Source organism: Cryptomeria japonica, chromosome 8 (genome assembly GCF_030272615.1).
Source record: "Cryptomeria japonica chromosome 8, Sugi_1.0, whole genome shotgun sequence".
Lineage (NCBI taxonomy): Eukaryota > Viridiplantae > Streptophyta > Pinopsida > Cupressales > Cupressaceae > Cryptomeria > Cryptomeria japonica.
In genome coordinates, this window is record NC_081412.1 from 281894233 (window position 1) to 281921276 (window position 27044).

A 27044-nucleotide genomic window follows, 5' to 3' on the forward strand; every position below is an offset into this window, starting at 1 on the left:
CCCATGTTTTCGCCATCAGTTCATCCATCCATGAAGGATATCTTAGACAGCTGATAACGTATGTCTTGCTGGTGTTTAAAATTGTGAAGTCTTAATCAATGAATGTGTTGATTATATTCCCCATGATATGATCTGGATCACGACATTTTCCTCCCTTAGTCATCTTCAGATTACTATGACTTATGAAATTGTGAAGTCTTGCTGTGCAAGACAATTTCATATGTAGATTCGTTGGGAAGTCTGATTGGGGACATGACAATTGAAAGCCAAACCCTTTGAATAGATGCATATTGCAATGTGTTGATGGATAATCTCTTAGGTTTGTAAGTAGGCAGTGTTTTTCGTATTGTGTCACGTTATGATAATGAATATTTGGAATCAACAGTCATTGAGTCACACTCATTGACTCATATATTATGAGTAGTGGTGCACATGAACCCATCTCTCATAAGAATGAATGGTCCACTTAGCACTCATTGCATCAGGACTTCTCAAGAGGTCACCCATCTTAGTACTACTCTAACTCAAGCACACAACCATGAAGTTTCCCCCAAGATCAATCCCACTTATCGTGCTACCCCATTTACAAAACCTCCATCAAGTGTTGTACCTTATGAATCATTCATCACATAGCTCCTTTAGCTCATCAATTGAAAAGTAGAAGGTATTTTTTTGCAATATGCATGTTATGATAATAATATTGGGATTCGGTTGTGCAATTTTTGACTCAAACTTATTGACCCATATTTTATGATCAGTGATTCACACGAACCCATCTCTCATGAGAGTGAATGGTCCACTTAGCAGTTGTAAGAACCTCAAAAGGCTTTCAACTCTGACAATGGAGGTTTAGTTGAACCTGTTGCGTTTTAAGTTTGTTCTTTGCTAATATTTGAACAGCAAGTATAATTTTGACTATTACACGCTCAAAAAGCAACTATGGGAAATTGCTAGCAATCAATTATAATTCGATAGTAAACTGACCAAACCCTTATTACATTCATTCAACATTTATTTATCCTCAATACATAAACAAACAATGCTAAAGAGGAAACTGATAAATACCAAGAAATTCTGAAACCCCTTATTTCGTTCTTGCTGGCCATACACAGTCCATTATGACAGCTTGTATGATAGTTGCGCACCTTCTACCTATTTTTGTATATTTTTTGCAACCCTCCAGCATGCAGATCGCAGCCTCCTTAAGGTGAATGGCGCAACTCCCAGGCAGCCGTACAAGTCTCCACAGTCACCCAATAATATCCTCTTGTTCTGCCTTTGTTCCCTTCTCACTGCTGCAACCCAAATCAATGAAGATTGACGATGGCTCTCTGATTAATTAGCACAAACTTGGTCCCTGAATGAAACCAATTGAATAAGCAAGATCAACTGATATTTCACAGCCTCTGATGCTGTTATACAAGAATCCCACGTTTTCCTGCACTGATACCTCCGATCACTGTAGAAGAAGCTTTTGCGGAAACCCTTGGCCAAAAACTCCTCTTAGAGCTCAAATCCAAAATATCAAAACTCAACATAATGAAAAGAAGACCTAAAATCTTCTTTTATCTTCTCCTCTTAGGGTTTGGCGTGATTCCCAAGAAAGGTGAGATTTGGCATTAAATGATGTTTTAACTTTTATTATTTATTTTTGACTATTGAAGTATCAAAAATAAATCACTTTCAATTTAATATAAAAATTGGCCCCATCTGATGAGAAAAAGACCCTCACTTAAGTTATAACTTAAAGTGTCTTTTAAAACATTAGAACATTAAAGTTTGCCATTTAATATTTAATTAAAGTAATTAAATATTAATATCTCTCTAAGTATCCATCAGAATTGCCTGCCGTCAGAACTGGAGACTGCCAAACCATACTCTGCCCCTGCCCAACCCACTGGCTATAAATAGCAGGACTGCTAAAAATAGAAAGTATCTCAAACGGAGTCCTGGAGACCTCAAACGAAAACTAGTCCTGGAGTGCTCACTTTGAAGATGAAGATCAAACTCCGGAGGACCCTCTAACCAACCTCATCAGCCTACGAGGGTCGGTGATAGGCTAATCTACTCAGCTGATAGATGTCAACTAGAAGGGGACATCACAGCAGTCATTGCCTATAGGTGATGCTCGTAGGGATGAAGCATCAAGACTTCTTGGGAGGTTACCCATTTGAGTACTACTTTGACTTAAGAACACTTAATAATATAGTTTGTCCCAAGGTCAAGCCCACTTGTCTTTCTACCCTATTTGCAAAAACTTGAGCAAGTGTTGTGTCTTATAAGCCATTCATCATAGAGCCCCTTTTACTCATCAGTTGATAAGTCAGAGGGTATTTTCCATAACGTGTCAAGTTATGATATTAATATCAGGATTCAATTGCATAGTTTTTGGCCCATATTTTAGGAGTAGTGGTTTACATGATCTTGTTTCTCATATGAATGAATGGTCCATTTAGTACTCATTGCATCTAGGTGATGCTCATAAGGTTGAAGCGTTGGGGCTTCTCGGGAGGTTACCCATTTGAGTACTACTCTAGCTCAAGTGCACTTAACCATGAAGATTCTTCCAAGGTCAAGCCCACTTAGTTTGCTATCCCAGTTGGAAAACTTTCAGCAAGTGTTGTCTTATGAACCATTCATCAGAGAGCCTCTTTAGTATCAGTTGATAAGGAGGTATTTTTTGTAGTGTGTCAAGTTTTGATTATTAATATTACCAAGGGTTTTTTCCCTTAGGGGTTTTCCATGTAATTTATGTGTTCTTGCATGTGTTGTTTGCTTGACGGTTTTGAAGTTATATTTGCAGATTTGAAGTAAATGTTAAAATTTGTTTTAATACTGATTCAGCCCCCCTCTCAGTACTAGCGTGTGCTCTTCAATTGGTATCTAAGCACAATTCCTTCATAAAAGAGCCTTACAAGCTTGAAGGTAGATCTTGAGAAGGACACGATGGCTGGTAATGATGGACATGGTTTTTCCACTAATTGGGCTCGTTTATTTGATGGAAAAAAAATTATGCTATTCGGAGCATAAGGATGGAGACGTATTTAAGTGCACTTGGATTTGACATCTGGCAATCAGTGATTGGTGGTTACATAGCTCCGACAACTGCTCCAACTGATGTTGCTTATAAAAAGGCTAGTGAATGTAATGCAAACACAAAGAATGCCATTCTTTTTGGGTTGACAGTGTTTGAATTTGTCAAAGTAATGCTTCGTAAGTCTGCGAAAGAGATGTGGAATAAATTAATAAATATTTATCACGAAGATGAAAAAGTTAGAAAAGGCAAAGCTAAAAACTTACAGAGCATAGTTTGAGAGCCTCAAAATGGAAGAAGAGGAAACTATAGCTCAATACCTTCTTTGTGTGGATGAAGTATCCAAAACTATTAAAGGGCTCGGTGAAGACATTTTAGAATCAAAAGTTATTGAAAAAATTCTAAGTTGTTTTGTTGCAAAGCTTTCTGCAATAGAAGATATGCAATATCTTAGCACACTAACATCCATATGAGATGAGAGCAATTGATCAAACATCCGAAAAGGAGGCAGCATTCAAGGCTTCACAAAAGGATAAAATCAAGAAGCTTGAAGCAAGTGATTGTGAGTTAGATGATGAAGAAGCTAATTTCATTAGGAGAATGAAGAAAGGTTTGGGTAAGTACAAAGGAAAATTACCCTTCAAGTGCTTCAGTTGTGGTAAGGTGGGTCATTTTGCATCTAAATGTCCTTTTGCTAAGAAGAGGGCAGCAAGAATGAAAAAAAGCCTTAGTATTGCAAAAAGAATTTCCAAGAGATGAAGAGGAACTTTAGAAAATGAAAGAAGAGTCTTTATTCTAAAGATTACATCAGCACATCTGAAGACAGTGATGAAGATTCTTCTAGTGAAAGAGAAGAAATACTTTTCATGGGTATTGAAGAAAACAATGATCAGAATGAAGATTCTGAAAATAAGACCATTGAAGAAGATGATGGAGTAGATCTTGAAGAAGAGTTTTTCTTTGCATATGATGAAATTGAAAAGCTTAAGAAGAGAAATTCTACATTGAAGGTGCAGCTGCAAGAAGACAAGGAATCATCAGATAAACTTTCACAAGCTTCTGATGAAGCTGAAAAGAAAATCATTGATCTAAAAATTTAGAGTGAAGAATCAAAGAAGATTGGAGAAGTGAGAAACAACTTAAGGAAAAAAGAAGAAATCTGTGAGAAGTTAGAGACTGAAATTGTTTCCTTGAGGAAGCCATTAGAGAAGGCTGTGATTCAAGGTAAAGTAAATCCAAAAAGTGAGAAGAGCTCTGGGATTTTAAGCGAGATCATAAATGGACAGAAACCTACTTTTGATAAAAGTGGTCTTGGATTCATAGAAGGTCAAAATTCAAAGGCTCCTACAAATTTCACTAATTCAAATGGAGAAAAACAAATGAACTTTGCTGAAGTGTTAGGAAGGGAGGAATTAATGAAAAAGACAGCCAACGGAAAAGTATAGATTCTGGAATTAGACACAATGGTTACATAAGACATCTCCCTTCAAGGCAAGCCCAAATAACCAGATTTAATAATTCATATTATGGTTATTGTTTTTCTTGTAGTCAGTTTGGTCACAGGGCTATGGCAGAGTTCATGCAAGAAATAGTTTCAGCGATAGAGCTAGAAATTATGGAGTTTATCCAAGGAATGATCATGCATGGAACATGAAAAGAAATCAAGGTTTGATGAATATAAATTCTTTTTCTCTGTTGATGAACTTTAATATCATGTCTTACAAGTGTAATAACTTTGGACACACTGCAAAAGTTTGTAGAATATGTTTGCAAAACCCCCAAAGCAAACTGAGAAAGAAGAGAAAAAGGTATGGAGAAAGAAGGTTGCAGTTGAAAAAGAAATCTCTATGATTGTGCAAACAGCCTTGCATGCACAAAATGAAAGTGATACATGGTATGTTGATGCAAATTGAGCAAAGATGACAAATTTCCAGAAGTCCATTAAACATTGTACATGTCAATGATTGGAAGCTTACTGTATGTCACAACTACACATCCAGATATCATGCAAGTTGTGGGCTATGTGGCTAGATTTCAAGCTGCACCAAAGGAGACACATGTATGTGCAGTAAAGAGGATATTTAAGTATCTGAAAGGTACTATAGACTTCAGTTTATGGTATCCAAGAAGTGAAAATTTGATCCTATGCAGATTGGGTAGGCAGTGTATTCTTTCTATGAAATAATCTTGTTTTGTGGTTGAGCAAGAAACAAGATTCAATTTTTTTGTCTACAGTGGAAGCTGAATATATTGCACCAGATTCTTGTTGCACACAGCTTCTTTGAATGAAACAGAAATTGAAGGATATTAAGGTAGAGTTTGATCATCCTCTCTCTATCATATGTGACAATACGAATGTAATTAATATATCCAAGAATCCAGTTCCGCATTCCAGGAATAAACATATTCTTATTAAGTATCATTTTTTGAGAGAGCAAGTTGCTAACAGTTAGATGAAGTTAGAGTATGTTACTACTAAAGAAGAGGTTGTTGATATCTTTACCAAACTTCTTCAAAAGGACACTTTTGAGTACTTGAGGACGAAGTTGGGAGTGATGTCACACTCATCTTGTATGTAAGGACGAGTAGTCTTTTATTGGGAGCTTCAAATTAGCTTATCTTTTGCTTCGTGTGAAGATTTCACAGAGGTATTCTCTTCTTTGCCATTGAAGTCGAAGGGGGAGTAGTTTGAGTTTGTAGTTTCAAGTGTTATTACAGTTTTCAGTTTGTTTTTAATTGTTTAAACTTACAGTTTTCAGTTTGTATTTAAATGTTTAAACTTGGAGTTGCCATCAATGGCAAAAGGGGAGATTGTTAGATTATTGTAATTGATGTCAAAGTGTTAAAACCTGCAAACCTGCAAAACTGCAAAACATAAGACTGTGATTGGAATCTGCAAGACATGTATTAGAAAGTGCTGCATGTGAAAGTGTTTGCTGCTGTATATAAGAGAAAGAAATCTGCATGTAATGCATGCCTATTTGAAGAACAAATAGCAGTTTTTAAAAGATATATCAGTGCCCAGGAAGAGGACAGCAGTCATGAAGCAGTTTTAAAGAAAAAACAGAAGATAGTTGAGGAAAAGGATGCCACCTTAAGATTGTTTAAGATCAGAAAAACAGTTTTAAATAGCAAGTAAAGAAGATAAGGTGAGCTGGGTGTGAGTTGTCAAAAAACAAGATTGGATGTGAAAGATAGAAGATTACAAAGAGATTTAATGTGACTTAAAAAGAAAGTTTTAACATGACATAAAAAGAAAGATTTAATGCAGATTTGACAAGGTTTCATGATCAGATTTTGGAATCCAAGATTTTTTAGAAATCTTCCATTTTGAGAAATTAAACAGCAACATCATCTGTAGTAGGTTTTATTCTTGAAGAGTTTTAAGGATATAAATGAAAAAAGAGGGAAAGTTTTTTGTGAGATTATAAAAAAGGCAAATGGAGTTTTGAGCAGTGAATGTTGTTTTTGTGATTGAAAATCAGGGATTGTGTGATGAGCAGAGCAAGGAGGACAGATTTATGAAATTGAGCGTGGTACAGAGATGTTTTTCAAGCAAAGTTTATTGGAGGTCGGTGCCTCATACTGAGTCAGTGCTCAAAGGGAGTTGGTGCTTCTAGTGAGTTGAAGCTCACGTTTGTAAGATTGGTGTCTTGTGTGGGTTGTTGCCTACAGTTTTTAAGAAGTTAATAAAAGCAAAATTTTGCTGTGGTTTTTTGCCTTAGGGGATTTGCAGGTAGTTTCTGTGTTCTTGCATGTGTTGTTTCGTTGACAGTTTTGAAGTTATATTTGCAGATTTGAAATAAGTGTTATTTTTTTTTTAATACTGATTCAGCCCCTCCCCCCCTCTCAGTATTAGCGTGTGCTCTTCTCTTCATACTCACACATGGATTAAAGATTTTGCTGGGGTTTCCACTTAAAGTTTAAAAGTTATCAAAGGTAAATTCTCTTGTTATATTGTTAGTGTGCCATTATTTCTTATGCTGTATTTAAGATTATGTTATCATCGCTTCTTTTGCATTGTTTTATTAGTATTTATCTCTTCAGAAATTTTACAGATGTGTAGTTGTTTTAATGTCGTAGTCTTGAAATTTTGGGAAGAAAAAGACTATTATATGACCATTTCAAAGCAAGAGATGTGTATTGCATTTTGTTATTCTGTACTATAGATAATTGAATTATGCATGGGGTTAAGTGCATTGCTTTGCAGGCATGCTATATTGATATCTTGTTTTTCTCTGACTGATTGTGTTTCCCAATATATTTATGTTCCATACTTGTACTATGTCTTTGCACTTGACTGGCCATTTTTCTTTCCAGACGAAGTCCACAGGAGCAGGAGCCACCTCATCAGCAGCAGGTGCCACATCAACTCAGGTATATTAATCATTTTTAAATAAGCATTGCATTTTTTGTTTCAAGGCTTTCTATAGTTACCTACCACTTAAAATTTTCGTACATATTTTTGTTAAAAAAATAATATAGATATTTATGATTTATTTTGTTGTGTCTTTGGCTAACATGATTTTAAATTTTAGCCTTCGTCTGCAACCACACAGACAGATCCTACACCTAGTCCAGCAGTACCTGCATCACCACCCAGACTTCAGCCTGCAGCTGTGTGAGTGCCATCTATACCAAATTCTTATGTCACTTGTTCTTTATCAGTTATATTAATTTTTAATAGAAAGCCACTTGAATAATCTATTCAATCGTGAAGGCAAAATACAATAGTGTCACTAGATTTATACTTTATGTTTGAAATCTCATTAGATTTGATATTTTTTATTCAATATGTTAAATTAAATATTTTAAAATATTTAAATTAAAGTAATTTTATAATATATATAATTTATACTATTATATGTTAATAAGATTTTAAATTTTTAAATATATTTAATTATTTATTTTGTTTTGTATTTAATTTTATTAAATATTGAAACATGATAGTATATTAATATTATTTTATTACTTAAATATATATGTATGTATATATATGTATATATACACACACACACACTTATACTTATACATATACATACACGTATACACATATACACATACACACACACACATACACATACACATACACATACACATACACATACACATACATATATACACATACACATACACATACACATACACATACACATACACATACACATACACATACACATACACATATATATACATATGTATATATATATGTATATACGTATATATATGTGTGTGTGTGTGTGTGTATATATATTGATTGAATGATTGAAATGTTGTCATTGATGTCAAAGGAATCATGGAGATTGATGACATCATTGGATGATGCTTGCATCTAAAATATTGTCATGGATTATTGTGTAACATTGATACTCTTTCAGTCTATTTACAGTGACTATAATAAAGAAAGTTGTTGATCTTATATATATATATATATATATATTGATTGAATTGATTGAAATGTTGTCATTGATGTTGAAGGAATCATGGAGATTGATGACATCATTGGATGATGCTTGCATCTGAAATATTGTCATGGATTATTGTGTAACATTGACACTCTTTCAGTCTATTTACAGTGACTATAATAGAGAAAGTTGTTAATCTTCCAGTCTGGTCATTTAGAAATTACACTGTTCCAGTCTAGTTGTAAAATGGCAGAAAATATTGTCTCAGTCTGATCATTTAGTTCCAGTCTAATTGTTCTCAGTAAATGGTATTAAAATCTGCAGAAATTCATTATATTTATGTGGCCAGCTCCTATTAAGAAGTCAGCGATAAGTATATGTTTGAAGATAGTGTCGACATAGCTGTAACTGCATATTTGTATGTAGCCAGATATCTTATGAGCAGCGAAGATGATTAAAGACAGTTGAAAAGGCAGCAATTACCCACTATTGAATAAAGGAGGCAGTGATTAGCCATTAATATAGCAATTCATGAATACACAGCTATCCAAGTCAAAGCCAAGGAAAGATAACCAGACTGTGTATGACGACAATCAAATTGGTTAAGAAAAATAAATAAAGAACAACAAATTAGTATGGAGCGGCTGGGATAAAATATGATAGAGATACAGAAAGCAATTCATATCAAAAGCAAAGAACACTAAAGTAGCGACCAAGTTAATTAAACCAGCGATCAAGTTTCTTAACCATGAAGAACATCGACTTGGTGTGGTATGGTAGCAACTATGCCAAATACATTGATTAGTCAAAGCAGCGACTCTGACAACATATAAGGCAGATTAGACAAGTCGATTATGAAAAGAATGGAGGATGTAAACATAGCAGTGCTTATATTTGTGTTTATAATAAACTAAGACAAAATTCAATAAAGTGTTTGAAAAATAAACTACTGAAGTCTGCGATAATATAGATGGCAGCGGTCTGCTCTCCAAAGGAGTATGAGTCGGTTTTATCTAAAATTACTATCAGCGATATAAGGATGACCGGAAAAGATTACCGGAGAAGAAATCGAAGAAATGGGCAAGAAGCGCTAAGTAAAAAGTAGACAGGGATGTGTATTGTCGGCAAAGATAGTACGATGAAGATTAGATAATAGAGAGTTGATTTACTTGTGAAATGAATTGACCATGATTGATGATACTGAATGCTGATACAGAATCTACAAGTATTTCTGATTGAAGACATGATTAGAGACGTGATCAGCAATGCATAAGTTTGTTATATGATGCCATAGATTGGCTTGTTATTGATTAAGGAAGTGACTTGATTATGAGATTTGTTTTGGTTAGGAGTTGACCATTGATTCATGAAAAGAAAATATCTTTTCCAAAATGGTGCGATCTGTATATAAGAATGATTTGCGTTATAAAACTAACAAAGTAATATTAAGCCAGTGTTTAAAGTGGCGAACTAATTGCGTAATTTGCGAAGTGGCTAAACAAACACAATGATCAAGAACAGTGAGCCAAGTCAAGACGATAATCAGATTTGTTGAGATAATAATAGAATGATGCTTTAAAGATAGTACTTGGTTTACCAGAAGATAGCCGATGTGATTAAAGAAAAGAGATAAGTATTTATGTTCACGGAAGTTTGATGATATCCAAGTTAACTAAACAATGTGATGCAAGAAGAAAGTATAAAAGCAAGCCTTGACGAATGAAGGGGTGCGATTAATGTCCATTCAAACATTATTAAGTGAACAAATGAAAGGTCGATTCTCTATAAAGTGGCAATTAGTAAATAAAGTGTATCATATTTTTATTAAGCAAAGTGTGACTAAAAATAATTATGGTTTGTTTAGAGTTACAACCGATGGATGAAAAGATACAACCTTTATATGAAAGCTTATGGGAGAGTTATATAAAGGAAAGAGTGTGTTGGAGGTGTGTGCTGAGTATGGAATAAAAAGAAGATCCTTGAGATGTACGTGTGTGCAGTACATGAGAAGAACTCTATATCAGATTTATGAAGATTTTATGAAGGCCTTATGAAGAGATCTTGTACAGAAGTTTAGATCAGATTTGGAGCAGACTTTATGTCTGATTGAAAAAAAAATTGGATAAGATTTTGGAACAGATTTTGGTGCTCTATTTGTAGCAGGTTTTGTATCAGTCATTGAGCAGCCATAAAGCAGTGTTAGATCAGATTTGTAAAGAGTGTTGGGGTAGATTTATAGAATGTGTTAGATCAGATTCATGGAGTGATATACGAGTGTCTTTTGTATAGAAATTGTAATGTCCATCATCCGTTGTTATAGCAACCTTGTCAAGGTGGAAAATCATATTTAAGTGAAGTGGGTTGGTGCTTACGAATTTTGAAGTGGGAGTTGGTGCTTCCAGTGGGTTGGTGCTCACAAACAAACTTAGGGGTTGGTGCCTCTTGTAGGTTGGTGCCTACGATCATTGTAAAAGGAGACATTCATATAAAAGCATTTATTTGCCGTGGTTTTCTCCCATAAGGGTTTCCCTGTATATATCTTGTGTTCTACTTGTGTTCCTATTAGTTAACTTACATATGAATTTTGATATTATCCACTTATACACAAAATTAAGAATTTTTTTTTTTGTATAAGGGTTTCCTTGAGAATTTGAGAGATTATAGGTACACGTTTCAAATAAAAATCAAAGCATGAGGAACATTCCCCTTCAATGGGATAGTTGCAGCTGAAATCTAACTAGATCATTAAAGAGAAAATATATGAGGCCTGCTTTGGGAGGGATTAAGACATGTATTAATTTGTCTGATACTTATTAACATGCATGGAATGCTACGCTATATATGTCCTAACTCCTAAGTATTCATGTACTGCTATTTTACTCCTTGCAGGCCTTCTGAACCTCCATAAATATGATATGTAACAAGTGAGGGGCATGCATTTAAGCAGCGACTTTCACCAATTAACAAAATGTTAACCCTGTCGAATATATATGAAACTTAAATATAACCAAAACAATCCTTCATTTTGATATAAAAATATTGCTTTAGTTCATTTTTTTCAGCACTACAAGCTGATTATATCTTTTTGATAGGAACCATTTTGCTTCCAGTTCCACGATCTCTATATACTGTTATGTATATACTTAAGCTTCCCATTTGATTATACAATTTTCACTACCCTATTCGCTTGTCATTAAAACTTGATGGCTAGTGTCAAATAGAAGCTCCAGATTATCGCAATTTGTTAGCATCTGAAAAGGAAATTTGTCCCAACCTAACCTTGATAGTTTAAACAACCATCTTGGTATATTGTTGACACTTGAAATGTTAAAATTCTTTTGAATAGTCAAGATCACAAGAATTCTAAGAAAACAAACCTATTTAGGTTGATATCAAGTCAATAGAGTTCCATTTCAGTTTAGTCTGTCTTTTTATATATACTTTTGGCAAATACTTTTATAAAATTCAGATATGTTAAAAAAATTAGATAGAAGCCTTAATATCTATGATACTGTTTACTATATCTCAGTAAATTGTCTTTGAATTTATTTACATGGAAAGCATTATACGAGCCTAAGGCAAGTGACTAGTGTAAGTGTCTTTGAATTTATATACATGGAAAGCATTATACGAGCCTAAGGCAAATGACTAGTGTAAAATATTGAGAGAAAAACGATACATCTCTTGACAGTTCCATGTTAATGTCCTTAACATCAAACTTGGAAGCTTACCAAAGAATGCGTTTTATTTTAATGCCCTTAACATCTTTTAGATATATACATTCATTCAAGGTCGCCTACCTGCAATTTGCCTCAGCAACCTGATGAAATCTGGTGAACCACGTCTCAGTGTCTAGGTGCTTAGTTTTGTGCTAAAATTCAACGAAGAAACCCAATTAAATAGTGATTTAATGTTATATGATGGGTTGGTGGACAGTAAATCATTTTTTGTGCGATTTTTTATATGATTTAAACCCTTCAAAATCGTTGAACTTAATTGAAAATTACGGTTGATTAAATTGCAAAAAAATTGCTTCGGTTGAGGATTTTTTAAAATCATGAAATTTGGTTTTTTTTTTTTTTGATAATTTATGCTAATGCTGCAAAAATAGTAGAGGAGTTGGACTATTTGCGTGTTACAACTTGTGCCAACATAAGCAAGTTTAGTGGAAGGATGGGGTGACGAGGAATTAGGATGTAGCTCTTGAGAGTGCTGACTTGGATGCTTTTGTTGCATGATTTTCCACATTATATATGGAGGATGATGGGTAGAAATTTACAACACATGACTTGCTTTGCAGCTGGTGGGAGTCATGCCAGGTCCACCTGTGGTTGCAAAGGACCAAGTGAAAGACATTGATGCTCTCATTAACAAGCAATATCAAGATTGTTAAATTAGATCTTTTGTTACTTTTACATTTGTCATTGAATTATCAATTCCCTTTATTGCTATCAGTTGTGTTTTTGATTCAGTATAACTTAATGTGCGAATTATGGATATTTTATATTTTTAATATCATATAGATTAAAAAGGCCAAAACTCGTGTGTAGTGAACAGGGAAAGATTTACCTTACTGGCAAACCTGAATCTGAAATAGCAACACAGGTTATGCACGCACGGTGGCTTCTATCTTGCATCCGTTTAGAATCCTTTTAAAACTTCACAGATGTGTCTTCATTGAAACCTTACAAGTCAGGAATGTGAGATTTATAGGTAGTCACAGGTCTGACAGGATGGACAGTGGACCAGAAGTATTTTTATGCTTGGGGAAGATTTAAGCTCTCAAGGCTAAAGGAACTTGTCCAGAGCTTTGAGCTTTTGGCAAATCTTTTTGTTAGAAAACACAAAAAAAAATTCTTGAAAGAATGTCTTTGGAAGCTTTTTGAATAATGGTGAGCTTGTCAAGTCCCAAAGGGAAATGCACATACTGTGCCAGGAATTGTCAACCATGGTAAAAATGTTTTTCTGTGATTTTACTGCTAACAGGCAGTTCCAAATTATGTGCTGTGTTTAAAGGGTCACAGGGATTGCAAAGTTCATATACCTTACTCCTTTTCTCTTTCCTTCGCATGCTTCCTGGCCACTAATTGTTAACTCAATATTTTTTTGTGTAATAGCTGAGAGCAGGTGATTTAAATGTCTCATTGGTTAATTTGTTTTATGAAAAATGGTCAAGTCTCATCGGTTAATTTTTTTCAAGAATTTTAAATTCAATATTCTGTAATTAATTTCTTTTGGAATGTTAATGATGGCAGGACACCTTCAACTGTGGCGTCTGCAGCCACTACTGCACAGTAAGCATGTTTCATTACTTCTCTCGTCTTGTTTTTATTGCTATAGTTTAGTGAAATATGTGAAAACTTTGTCAAATGTTGTTCCTTGTTTATTAAGTATCCCACAAATCATTTATAATATCTATATTGCATGGGGTTTTACTCAGAGACAAAAGTAAGTAAATCACCTCATATGATTCTTTCCAACTTTGCAGCAAGTTTTATAAGAGATCTCTTCTAATTTTAAGCCACCACTAAATCATAAATTTGAAGCCGGTAGCAAGGTTGTCACTGACTGTGATAGAATTTCTATTATTTTGGGCCAAAGTGTGGCTGTGAGAAATCGTCAAACTTGATTAAGACAAATGCATGCAAAGAAAACTGAGAGCATAGAGAAAGAATGAGTCACATTCATACAATACTCGAGTCAGGAATATGACTACATCTTCATTACAAGACTAGAAGAATGAGTATGTGGGAGGAATTGGTGCAGTATCATTCAGGCACTAGCAAATACAAATGTCTATAGCAGTACGAATGCTACAGTGAAAGTTTGTCAATGCCAAGAATGGCTATGACAATCTGCATGACTTAGCATTGGACGCTAACACTAACAAATGTCTATAGCAGTATGAATGCTGCAGTGAAAGATTTGTCGATGCCAAGAATAACTTACAATCTGCATGACTTGGAATTGAACACTAGTACCATGAGTAGCTTGAAGAAACCATGTGAGAGAAACTCTGACTTATTCTGGATCAACAGTAAAAGAGGATTAGCTTCAGTCTGATTACTTAAATAGGTAGTGAGTGCAACAATATAACAATTTCCAGACATAAGAGGTTTATGAGGAGTTTGATGAATATTACTATTATCAGTTAAGTCATGATGCAACTATAAAAATGTATCCATTTATTTTATAGATGGCTGAAGGAAATAAAAAACCTTGTAGTTTGAATATTCTGGATATTCTGGAAACTTTTCTTATTTTCTTTTTAATAAGTTAAAATTGCAAGGATGGACTCAAGAAGTGGGGACCAATTTACCAAAGTGGAGTATGATATGGTGTATAAATGGAGTAGATTTGTTCTCTTTTCGGTTTGCCTTACCCTTCTTGATGAGGGTCACTGAAGCATGCTCCTTGCTCCACTTTTTTTTGTTGATTGCATCAATCCTTCCACTTGTCCATTGAATAATCAAATTGGCTTCCACAATAATTCCATTCCTTTTCATAACTCTACAATCCTTGATCTAGCTGGTCATATCCAAGCAGGTGGTATAAAGGGACATCTTCTGCTCATAAATGGGTTACATTTCTTGTCTTAGGGCCCTGATTTCTTTTCTATCCATTTCTATCCTATGATTTGAATATCTAGCCTAGTAATGGAATTCAATTCCCGATCATTCTCTGGTTTTGGCTTCTCCAAAATCCAGCTACATGAAATAAATTTATTGTTTTTTAGAACATGTATGGTAATCCAACTGTAAACGTCTTTCATCAGCTTTAGAATAACAAAAACTGCCAATAGGTACTAAGAATAGGGGGGCAGGGAAAAAATGCTTCATTGTTCTCCCTGATTTCCTGCAACATCTTCCCAATGTGGGGGACATTCCCTAGAGGTTCCCCACCATTTGCTTTTTGTCAATTTTTTTTTTCTGTTTTAGAATAACAAAGCCTGTAAAAATGGGTAGGTTCATGGTCACTGCAGTGTCAATGAAGAAAGGAGGATTTATGATCGTTGGAGATCGAAATGTGAATACTTAGGACCATTAGCAAACTTGGTACATCCAAATCTATAAAACTGAACTTGCTTATTTACTTTTTTCAGACATTTTTTTTAATGGTGTTGAGGATCCAGGCCTCCAAGAATCTAGCTTTTTGCAGTGAAATTTTGGATTCAGTTTTCTTTGTTGCAAGAATCTGCATTGTCCCTTTTCTTGACTTGGAATTTTCTCTTGTTTGCATGGATGGCTTTGCTGACAAGTCAACCAATTTAAAATTTATAGCCTATACCTAACTGAACCTTGATTGTCAATGTTGGAATAATAAAAACAAATGGAACAACTGGGATTTTGGCAAACCTTTTAACACATTCTGGCCACTGGTGAAGTTTAAAACAGCAACTTAGTAATGCCATCATGGTGTTGTATCTTTGACTTTGTAATGTTGGCAGTTACTGACTATTATGTTCATATAAAAATCATGAACCATTTTTAGCATTCATCAATGAAAATTAGCATTTATGATTTGTCAATTGACTTTGTTGTAACTTATCAGCTGTGTAGCATGTTCTTATGCTGTATTTAATTTTTGTACATTCTCTTTATATGGTATTTTTTATGTATTATAATATTTTTCATACACGCACAAAATTGCAAAGATATAGCTGATAATTGAGAACATGCTACACAGCTGATCACCATCCCTAAAACAGGAAATATTTTCCTGTTATCAAAACAATTTCCTCGTGCCTCCCTGCCCCCCATCCAGGAAACTCAGCTAAAAACTTAAGATGACTTTTTGTGTAGTTGAGTGAATAAAAATAGGTGAACCATTAACAGATTTTTCTAAGTTATTTGATCAGAGAAAATAAGCTAATGGCAACTATGTTTGTTTTTAATTCTTGATCATGCATTTGTTTGTTTTATTTATTTACATGCTGTTTTTATGTTGATGGTTTGTTTAAATAACATTTTTGTACTTGAGATAGAGTTTTCCAAAATTCTCTTAATTCTGTATACTTGTTTGGAATGTTGCAGAGAAAATGCAGATAACTACGGTGATGCAGCATCAAATCTTGTTTCCGGAAATAACCTTGAACAGACTATCCAGCACATTCTGGATATGGGTGGGGGTAGCTGGGACAGGGAGACAGTCATTCGTGCACTTCGAGCAGCTTTTAACAATCCCGAACGAGCTGTAGAATATTTATATTCTGTAAGAATATCCTTCAGTGCTTGTTGTTTGATATGTGACACACAATAGTATTGTTATCTATTTTATGATCATATGATACAACTATATACTATATAGGAAACAAAGATGCTGAAATACCTTGATTTCTATGGTTATATATTTCTAGCTTCTAAGATCATTGTGTTAATACTGCTTGAAATCTCTCATGCTATACATGCTCTTCCTCACCTGAAACTCTTACCACATACCATGGAGCAGGTTGGGATCAGTGACAGACACCAGCTTAGTGATCCTCGCTTTCTATGCTCAAAGGAGGTCATTGGCTTCTCACTGATCTTACTTGTCTAGGATTCCAACCCAAATTTCATTAAAGCTGTCTCACAGAATCCTACTTTCAACAGAAAGAGAAGCTACTGCGTTATGTTACCTCCACCCAAAGGACTTTACCTGGGTGTTATTTAAAGAACTCTTGATGTAGTAGACGGAATTCAGGGTATGGCTTTTTAATAGAAAAGGCTCTGATCTCTGGACTTATGGGAACCTTTGTAGGTTTAAAACCTCAGTTCATAAGTATAAGAAAAACAGAAACCGTTGGGACTGGCAGAGATATGATGATAGCCAGATCTACTTAATGGCTGCTTTATCCTCCAATTCTGAAACAGTATCGGGTCTTCCAAGGAGGCCCTCGATTTATGAAAAATTGGTACTCCAAGGTTTAACTTTAAGGTCAGACAATTATGCTTCAGCATATGTACTGGTTCAGGTGGATGGTTCCTTAGAGTATTGTCATGGTGGAATTTTCTGTCCAACCTCTTCATCTTGAGAGTATCTTTGGGCTCACTTGGTTTGTCTTCAGGTCCCCAGAAATGTTTGTGTTGCTGGTTCCTTGAGGTCTGGCTGAGATTTGCTTGTGGTTTTCCTTTGTCCTGTTCAAGACGTCCTTTCTTAGCACTTTGTTCCTCAAGAGATTTGTCTCTTTGGGCACCCACAAATTTTAGTGTTGCTAGTTCTTTGAGGTCTGTCAACTCTCCTAGGCGTTTGGCATTTCTTTGGACCAACTATGGCCATTCGGTTGCTTCTTTTGTGCTCCTTGTCATGTTCTTCCATGGAAAGAGTTGCTCCATAAACCCATCAGAGAGGACATTTACTATTGCTACATCTAGGTTGCTTGGAATTCTCTAAGCCCCAAACTAGCTTTCTACATGAAGCATTTATTACAGATTGTTGATGGGATAACTTTTTTGGCCCACTTCTCTTTAGTATGTTTGGTCTTTTGGATTGAACTTTCCCCTTAGTCAATCACGGGTATGCTTCCATTAGTTTATTGTGGAGACCTCAGTTACTGGGTTCGCTCATAAGAGGGTCTGTACCTGGACTGAACAGGTCTGGGTTCTGATATGCACATGCTACAAAAGTATCCAGAGCGTTTGTGCTGCTCATGATCCCCAACAACAAAACACCAAATCTGTAGAAATCACTGTGATCTGTAAGTTTTTTGTAGAGAGCATATTCGGGTACAAAATAACTATGCACACAAGGAGTTGATGAGCTTCTTGGAAGCGTCAGTTACAAAAGTGATATCGCCAATGAAGTCGAGTACTTTTCCCACCTTGAGATCTTGGTCATGGTGAAATGGCAAAGATAAATTGACTATTAATTTTGGCTAGACACTTGACATTGAAGTTCCCTGGTAGATTTTATTCCCTATCCCACCTCTCAACTGTAAAGATTTCAGGCCATGTCCAAATATATGATATCTATTATGAAATATATAAAATTAATATTATATTATCAAATAAGATGATACTAGCCTTCGTAATATAGAAAATTATAATATTAGAAATTTATTTATTTGTATTTATATATGTTACATTATATATTCTACCTCCAAATCCGGCCACACCTAAAATTGTTGTTGTGTAGCTAGGTCAGTGTTGACGTGTATTTTGTACACCATCATACACAGAATAAAATACCTAAAGGCATCTTATCCTCTCTTGAATAAAGTCTCTAACTGCTGAAGATTCGCATGAAGGATCAGTTAGGATGACTCCAATGTTCTTTTGGTAGGGTCTCTACGTGTGGATAAGCTCTTCGTGGTGTGATGTGATTTGCTGGAATCACAAGGGGACTTACATCTGATGATTGAACTTCCGATCTGCTTTTCTGGAACACAGGCTCTGACTAACTTGGATTTGAAAAAATGGAAAAAGGATAAGGGCGAAGAGAGGATCTAATCCTAATACTAAGAATGTAGGAGCAATGATTTGATTTTTGATGAAACTCTAACTAGGTCTTGTTTTGACATCATGGACCATCTCCACAAGGCTAGTGCGATCTTCTAAGGGAAGCTTTATGATGTTCAAATCATCACCGCAGGCATAGACACCATCAAGTTGATGCATATCAATGAAGAAGCGACAAATTGAAATTGAGCTTAAGTTGAATGATTCTAGTTGACTACACAAGGCAAGTCTGCAATCAACAAACTGCTAGTAGTATGGATATACGAATTCCACCATTAATCAATCGCATTTCCTCCATTCATCTAATCATCTACCATCTAGGATTGAAGACTCAACAAGAAACCATGCAAATTGCAAGAAACGACACACTTCACCATTACTTCAATGAAAATGGAGTTTGTTTACAATCAATGGCAACAATTTCTTGCCTTGTCCTCCTATTCTACTCTAATTGCTATTCTATCAACTTCTAACTACTCTCTATCTACTAACTGCTTTCTATTATTTACAACTCTCTCTCCTTATTTCTAATTAGCCTTTACAAATGAAATGCCTGGGCTTATATAGTGCCCACAATACAATTTGATGGCTTAGATCAATTCAAGATCAATGGCCAAGATTCAACAATGAAAACCCTAATTAGGGTTTGTTACAACCATTACATAACATTTAATGCTTGACCAATGATAAAATTGTATTGCTTGGACACATGTCCCTTCTAGAAAAATCGACCAATGGATAGCCGGGGTAGGTACATCGGAGTTTGTGCCACCTTCCATGAGTTAAGTACATTGAATCTGGACATGCTGAGGTGGACCACACTGACTGGAGGAGTGATGACTAGGATGCCACCTCATCTGACACTTGTAGCTTGCTAGATATTCAATTTGATGTCGTTGAGAGGCTTGCTTTAATTAACTCTTGTTCTAACTCCTTTTGTCCTTGATTTGCAAGATGATGATGTACCTCGCCTTGGAACGCTGGATTGAAAGAGGTTGCCCCTGTCCTGGCTTGATCGTCCCGGCGAAGACCGTCCTTGATCCGGCTTGATTTTTCTTTGATGAGATCTCCATTTGATGCCTACACAGCATTTCAAAATTAGCAACATGATTTTGCAATACATAACATAAATTAGAGAGCAAATTTTAGGAAACTTAATGATAAGTCCTTTATTAATCATTTCCTAAAAAAGATTGAGCTGCTGGAATTCAAAATTCAAAATTCAAAATTTAAGCTACGACGATCAACGTTCAAAATCAAAACAATAAATCCATATCGCCATACCTCTCTTGAGAGCTAACTCTAGAATGCAAAATGAAGAAAATTCGCCTAGGCAAAATTGAAAATTTGATGGCTTCAACATGATCTCTCTCCAAATAAACAATCCTCTTTAGCAATTCGCCATCTTGGAGGAGGGGTCTTTGACGTGATGATAGCAAGTTCGCCCTAACTCTAACTTCAAGCTCGCACTTCCTTTGATGATGTTTGCGCCTTCCTTGGATAGAAACTCGCACCTCTTTTGCCTTCTCCAAATCACATATGAAAAGATGATAAACGATGATGTGAAAATGACATGAACTACTCCTCCTTTATAGGCGCTTAACCCCTTATTCACCTTTAGGCCGACTTTGCCAAAATGAGGCAATTAAAATGATTTTTAAATAAATAACAAGGGCCGACCTTCATAAAATAAACTCAAGCGCTCAACTTATTTTTATAATTAATTAACTTTATGCCTTTAAAAGGCAAAATTAATTAATAAATGTTATGCGTTATTTTTAAATGCCACTTAATTAAATTTTCAAGACCTATCGGATTTAGCATTTAAAATAAATTCAAAAACTTGTTTGAACGCCAAAATTGGAGAATTGGGAAGAGTACAAACCTCATCGCCCTGGTCCCTGACTGAGGGACAGGAGCGATCCATCAACTTAGTCTTGATCCTTGCGTTTTTGACGTTCAAAGTTTTCATCCTTACGTTGGTATTGCCATTTTTGCTAGGTCCTTCAAGCTTGATTGACTTGTTCTTGCAAATGAATGTCCTTTAGATATGATATCGCCCTGGTCCCTTGGGGAGGGACAGGAGCGATCTTCATGCTTTCTCCTTGATCTTGCATTCTTTGACCTCCAATCTCTATCATAGGCGAAAAATAACATTGTTTCTTTACTCCACGCTTGCTCCACTTGATTTTTACAAGGCATATTTGATGTTAAGAGGAATATCGCCCTGGTCCCTTGGAGAGGGACAGGAGCGATCCTTGTCTTCTAGCTTGAAATTCATCGTTTTTGATATCAACTCCTCTTTTATTACCTTTCAAACAACACTTCAATCCCTTTGCAACTTTGTTTTAACGTGATCTTTAAAGGATAACAATTGTTTTGGCAAATATTGCCGTGGTCCCTTGGAAAGGGACAGGAGCGATCCATGTGTTTTCTCCTTCGCCTTTGTAACTTCGAACTTCAATCTTCATTGTGAAGGATAAACAATGCTATTCTTTCATTCCACTTTCGTTTCGCTTGAATTTCACAAGATACCTTGATGTTTAGAAGATCATCGCCCTAGTCCCTTGGAGAGGGACAGGAGCGATATAGCCTCTTTGTTCGATTTGATGATTGTTTAACGTTTGAAACCTTTGTAAATCATCTTCAAATGACACCTTAGACCTTTTACGACCTTGCAAAACCTTGACTTAACGTGATTTTTGAGAGATTTAGCCAATATAATCAATATCGCTCTGGTCCCTTCCTGAGGGACAGGAGCGAACTTCAAGGTTTTGAGTTTGTCCTTGTCTTCTTCAACTTGTAGTTGCTTTCAACGCGTAAAATGAAGTCCCCTTGATCCCCTTGGTCGCTTGACACTTGACAAATTTTCGAAATCTAAGCCATTATAAGAATTTCGCTCTGGTCCCTTCCTGAGGGACAGGAGCGAACTAGGGGTCTTGGTGTAGTTCCTTCAACATAGGCGACCTTTGTAACTTTGTGCTTGATTAAGACGCCTTAAAATGTCTTTACCACCATGTATCCGAACTTGGAATGTCCTGAACTTGAAGAAAAGGCAACATAATCATCATATCGCCCTGGTCCCTTGGAGAGGGACAGGAGCGATCCTGGTCCTGTAGGCTTCATCTTTCCTTTTCACCTTCAAAAATTATCTTCAACGGATTCATAATGTACCTTTTCATTCATCCATGCCTTGGAAATTATTTAAATTTGGCAAGAAAATAATCGCTCTGGTCCCTGCCTGAGGGACAGGAGCGAACTTGGGCATTTGGGTCCCTTGTTGATGTTTCATAATCTCCAATTTGTCTTCAACGGGTTCAACTCACCTCCTTTCTTGCCTTCGAACTTAAGACTTGCTTGATCTTTGCCCAGAACGTGCCTTATGAAGAATTTCGCTCTGGTCCCTGGGAGAGGGACGGGAGCTACAATAGACTTCGCCCTGGTCCCTGACTGAGGGACAAGAGCGATTTTTGCATTTTGGTTCATTTTTCTTCACGACGGCACTTCAAGTTATATTCATTTGGTAAAATGCATCTCCTTGGACCTCTTCAAATCGTCAAGTCATTAAAATCCTGCAAGGACAAAGCAATATTTGATTTTAAGCTCCGGTCCTTCACTGAGGGACAGGAGCGAAATTTGCTCTCAAGGCCAAATCGTTACAATTTTCATCAAAATTTGTCTTGGCTAAGGAAGATATCATCTTACTTCATGCTATGAATAAAAGTTAATGTCCAAAAAAGGTCTAAAATTGTGCATATAAAGAAAATCGCTCTGGTCCTTCAGTGAGGGACAGGAGCGAATTTGACCTTCTAGGCAAAAACTTCATCATTTCATTGTTTTTGATCAAGTCTGGATGCTCTATCATGCTCATTTCGTCCTTCACCATGCCTTTGATGTCTCAATTCGTCCAAACAAGGTCAGAAATGACTCCACTAAGCTTTTTCGCTCTGGACCCTTGGTGAGGGACACGAGCGATTCGCCTTGGACCCTTGGAGAAGGACAGGAGCGAAATTTGACTTTTCGATCTCTCTATCAGGACAATTTTAATGGAATATAACATTCTTATACTTTAAGTTATATTCCATATATACTTTCAGGATGTTTGAGAGTGGTTTCAGACCTCCAGGAATTATATTGCAAAATCTAGTTTTTGGAGGTTTTTTCAGTTTCAAGACTTAGTCAAATTCAGGATCAGGACATTCCAGACTTAGCCAAATTTCAGGATCAGGACATCACTCAAGCCGGACTTGCTATCCTATTGATCACTTGGGCGACACTCAAAATGCAAAGGCTAGCTAACAAAACCCTAAAAGACCTAGAAAACAAACCCTAAAAAGCAAAAAAAAGCAAGGGTCCCCATTTGCAATGGGGCGATGTGTGAAAACGTCACAACAGTTAGATCCCTCCTAGTGCACAAAATGCCAAGTGGCCCGTTGGCCTTGGCATTTGGATATCTCAGTTGTATGAGTCTAATTTGGGGCAGGTCCTATTTGGGCGAACCACTTGTGTGTACCTTGTGATTAAGTTAAATGTAACTTGTAACTAAGGGAGTCTCATACATAACTTGTAATATATAGGGCCAACCCCATCCTTGGCGCCAAAAGTATATGGCTGACTTGAGGTCCATTAGGAGGTATTGATTCATATATATGCAAGGACATGAATTCAATAACATGAAGGACATGTAGTGTGCTCGGGGGTGACGGTAAGAGCTTATCGTCTATGGTTGGGAAGGTATTGATTCATATATATGCAAGGACATGAATTCAATAACATGAAGGACATGTAGTGTGCTCGAGGGTGACGATAAGAGCTTATCGTCTATAGTTGGGAAGGCAACAGATTTGATGTTTGCCTGTGGTTAACGAGCACTACCATAAAATCAACATGGTATCAAAGCGAGTTCCTTCTATAGAGCCTAACCGCTTGAAGGTGGATTTGGAAACGGAGTTTCATAGTTTGGATTATGTGTATGTCTGGCACGCTTTTTGTGATTATTGGGGCGGTGTGTGCCTTGGGAGTACAAAATTGCTGTCTGAAATTTTGACCCCAAGGCTTTTGCCAGGGTTGGAAACTATCATGGAAGATCTGGCTGTTGATAAGATTGTTAACAATGGCGTGGGCCTCATTTTGCTGGAGTGTACTGCAGAACTTTATGATGCATTGCACTTGTATTTGTCTCGGGCGGGGATCGATGGCGTGAAGGTCAACGTTATTCATATTTTGGAGTTGCTGAGCGAGGGCCTTGGTAGGTGGGTGGAACTAGCTAAGGCTTATTTTAATGGGCTGAGCGAGTCTGTGAGGAAGTACTTTAAGGGAAATGGAGTGATTGCCAGTATGGAGCATTGCAACGACTATGTGTATCTGGGCACTGAGTAGATCACCCTTGGCCGTGTTGGACGAATCAGAGATTGCATTCAAGGAAGGAAGATTGCTTGCACTTCTTCGCAGAGGAAGAATCAACATTCAGGGGAAGTCTGACATATCGTCAGAAGTAACCTTGGACGAAGAGTCAGAAGATTGATTTCAGCTTCAGAGGGAGCTTGTCGCTTCAGCTTTAGAGGAAGCTTGACATTTTAGCTTCAGAGGGAGCTTGAGGAAGCCTAACATTTTAGCTTCAGAGAGAGCCTGGCATTTCAGCTTCAGAGGGAGCCACGTCATCATGCAAATTTTGTAATGAGTTCTTCTCTGTGAGGGAGAAGTTCGAGGTGCAATCCCTTGTTAATGAGTTCTTCTTTGTGAGGGAGAAGTTCGAGGTGCAATCCCTTGTTAATGCATTCTTCTCTGCGAGAGAAGTTTGAGGTGAAAGCCCTCGTTCCACCCTCTACGAGTAGGTATGGTGGATCCACCCTCTTCGAGTAGGCATGGTGGAGATGCATTCTTCTCTGGGAGAAGGTTGAGGTGAAAGCCCTCTTCCACCCTCTGCGAGTAGGTATGGTAGGTATCGTGGAAGAAATTCCATGATGTGCTTGTTCACCCTCTGGGAGTAGCTATTGTGAACGTATTATTCATGGTAGTAGCCATGGTGGTAGTCACTATGTGACTTGGTTATTCAAAAGGAATCCTCCCTAGCCAAGAGGGAGTGTGTGTAGCTAGGTTGGATCCCTTCTAGGGCCAACCTAGTGCACAAAATGCCAAGTGGCTTGTCGGCCTTGGCATTTGGATATCTCAGTTGTACGAGTCTAATTTGGGGCAGGGCCTATTTGGGCGAACCACTTGTGTAACTTGTGATTAAGTTAAATGTAACTTGCAACTATAAGAGAGACTCATATGTAACTTGTAATATATAGGTCTAACCCTATCCTTGGCGCCAAAAGTATATGGCCGACTTGAGGTCCATTAGGAGGGGTATTGATTCATATATATGCAAGGACATGAATTCAATAACATGAAGGAAATGTAGTGTGCTCGGGAGTTACAATAAGAGCTTATCATCTATGGTTGGGAAGGCAATAGATCTGATGTTTGCCTGTGGTTAACGATCACTACCATAAAATCAACAAAAAATGGGGAAAATAATTGCCATATTTGTGAAGTTGAAGTCAAACTATGAATTTGTACCCTATACATGTATTGTATGGCTGAATCAAGCTGTACCTAACTTGGGAAAAAAGAAGTGTTGTAAAGGCTAACTCCAACCCTGAACCTGTACATAAACTGGCAACTTAGGGTGAGACAAGGCACCATATTTTACAGAGTGAAAGTCTGTGCCGCCTCTGTTCTCCTTAAAGATGGAGTTTGAAAGGTATTTTATTTTCCGGTTTTTGGTCTACTATTAATTCTCAGCAAGTACTATTGTTTATACATAAATTTTGGCTCTTATGTTAACCTTATTTGAGGTGCTTGGCTCCCTTTCGTCATGAAGTCATCAGGTTCAAGCAAAGATGTCGTCATGGTAGTCTGTGCAAATCTCAGGGGCAAGCTCACAACACCAGTTTCTTTCATGCTCCTAGTAGCTCTCAAACTTTGAATGTTTGAAGAGGTCCAATGTGGAATTAATAGCCTCTTAGGATTGTCCAACTTGGCACCATAGCCTTAGGTTTTCTCTGATGAGCCTTCTCGGACTTGGCATTGATACTTCAGTGATAGACAATAATGTTAGTGGCTGCTCTAATAGGTTACATAACACTAGCACTCAAAAGTCAAAGGGTTTTGGTTCTCTATCTGGTTCATTTTTCTTACTTATATTGCTTTGTAGGATTCTCACCCCGACTTCTCTATTTATAATTGTATTAGTTTGGGGGTTGGTCTTTTTAGTTTAGATTGTGTTTCAACTATTTTCATTTTTTTTTGCTTCATGTCTAGGGCACTTTTTGCCCTAGTCCTTTGCTATTGTACCTGCTTTAGTTTGCAGTTCCTTCAATCTTTGTTGGTCATTCATGGTTCATAATATATATTTTTTGTTTCTTTTTTATTGCTTCAACTACACACTAGACGTTTGTGAAAAATAATTGAATGATCGGATGAATTAATAACGAATATACAAGCGTATGTAAAGGAATTATAAGATGGTGTTTTAAGAAGAACGAACCGTTAATCTAAAGCTTAAAAAAGCTTAAAATACTAAATAAAGCTAAAAATCTTAAAACTAAAAAGCAAACTATGCATTCTAATAAAAGAAGCAATAGTTACACTTAAAAGACTAAACAAATTAAATAAGCTAAATAAGTCGACAACTAAGATGACGAACTAAAAAGTTAAATGACTAACTAAATGACAATTAATAGAACCACTAAAAAGGTAATTGACTTGAGGAATTAATTATTCTAATACCCTCCCTTAATTGTCATTGTATCAACTAAGTACCTGACAGAAGACACTGCACGTCTTTTGATCACAAACGCAAGGACACTTTGGTGCTACGGAGACCCTCCTAGGATCTACAAAGTGGTAATGACCAAGAATAGCTGATTTTGGATGACTAATGTAACCCTCTCACGTGATTTATAGAATTGTCACATGCGAATTACAGAGCTTGAAACCATGATTTCGAGGAAAAATCGACAAACCCTCTGAAGAGTAACAAACACGATTTTAACAAAAATTGGAAAACTTTTGCAGAAGACTATTGAGCTCTAAAACAAATTGCAAGATACCATGGTTGTAGATGTTCTCCCTGACAACTCCAGGTGCAACCCAAACTTGATTGCAACAGAAAGCACAATTTTT

General features: G+C 36.5%; 1 protein-coding gene across 4 annotated transcripts in view; it reads left to right on the plus strand.

Annotated features, from left to right (window-relative positions):
- Positions 1-27044, plus strand: part of LOC131035859 (ubiquitin receptor RAD23b) — a 64856-nt gene that overhangs the window by 24866 nt on the left and 12946 nt on the right. The window contains exons 3-6 of one of the 4 annotated variants that reach the window (XM_057967602.2): positions 7355-7411; positions 7594-7655; positions 13695-13733; positions 16473-16650. In XM_057967602.2, coding sequence (XP_057823585.1) covers positions 7355-7411; positions 7594-7655; positions 13695-13733; positions 16473-16650 — 336 coding nt within the window. Of the gene's footprint in view, positions 1-7354; positions 7412-7572; positions 7656-13694; positions 13734-16472; positions 16651-27044 lie in introns of all 4 variants that reach the window. The other 3 variants (XM_057967601.2, XM_057967604.2, XM_057967603.2) reach the window with 3 other exon arrangements.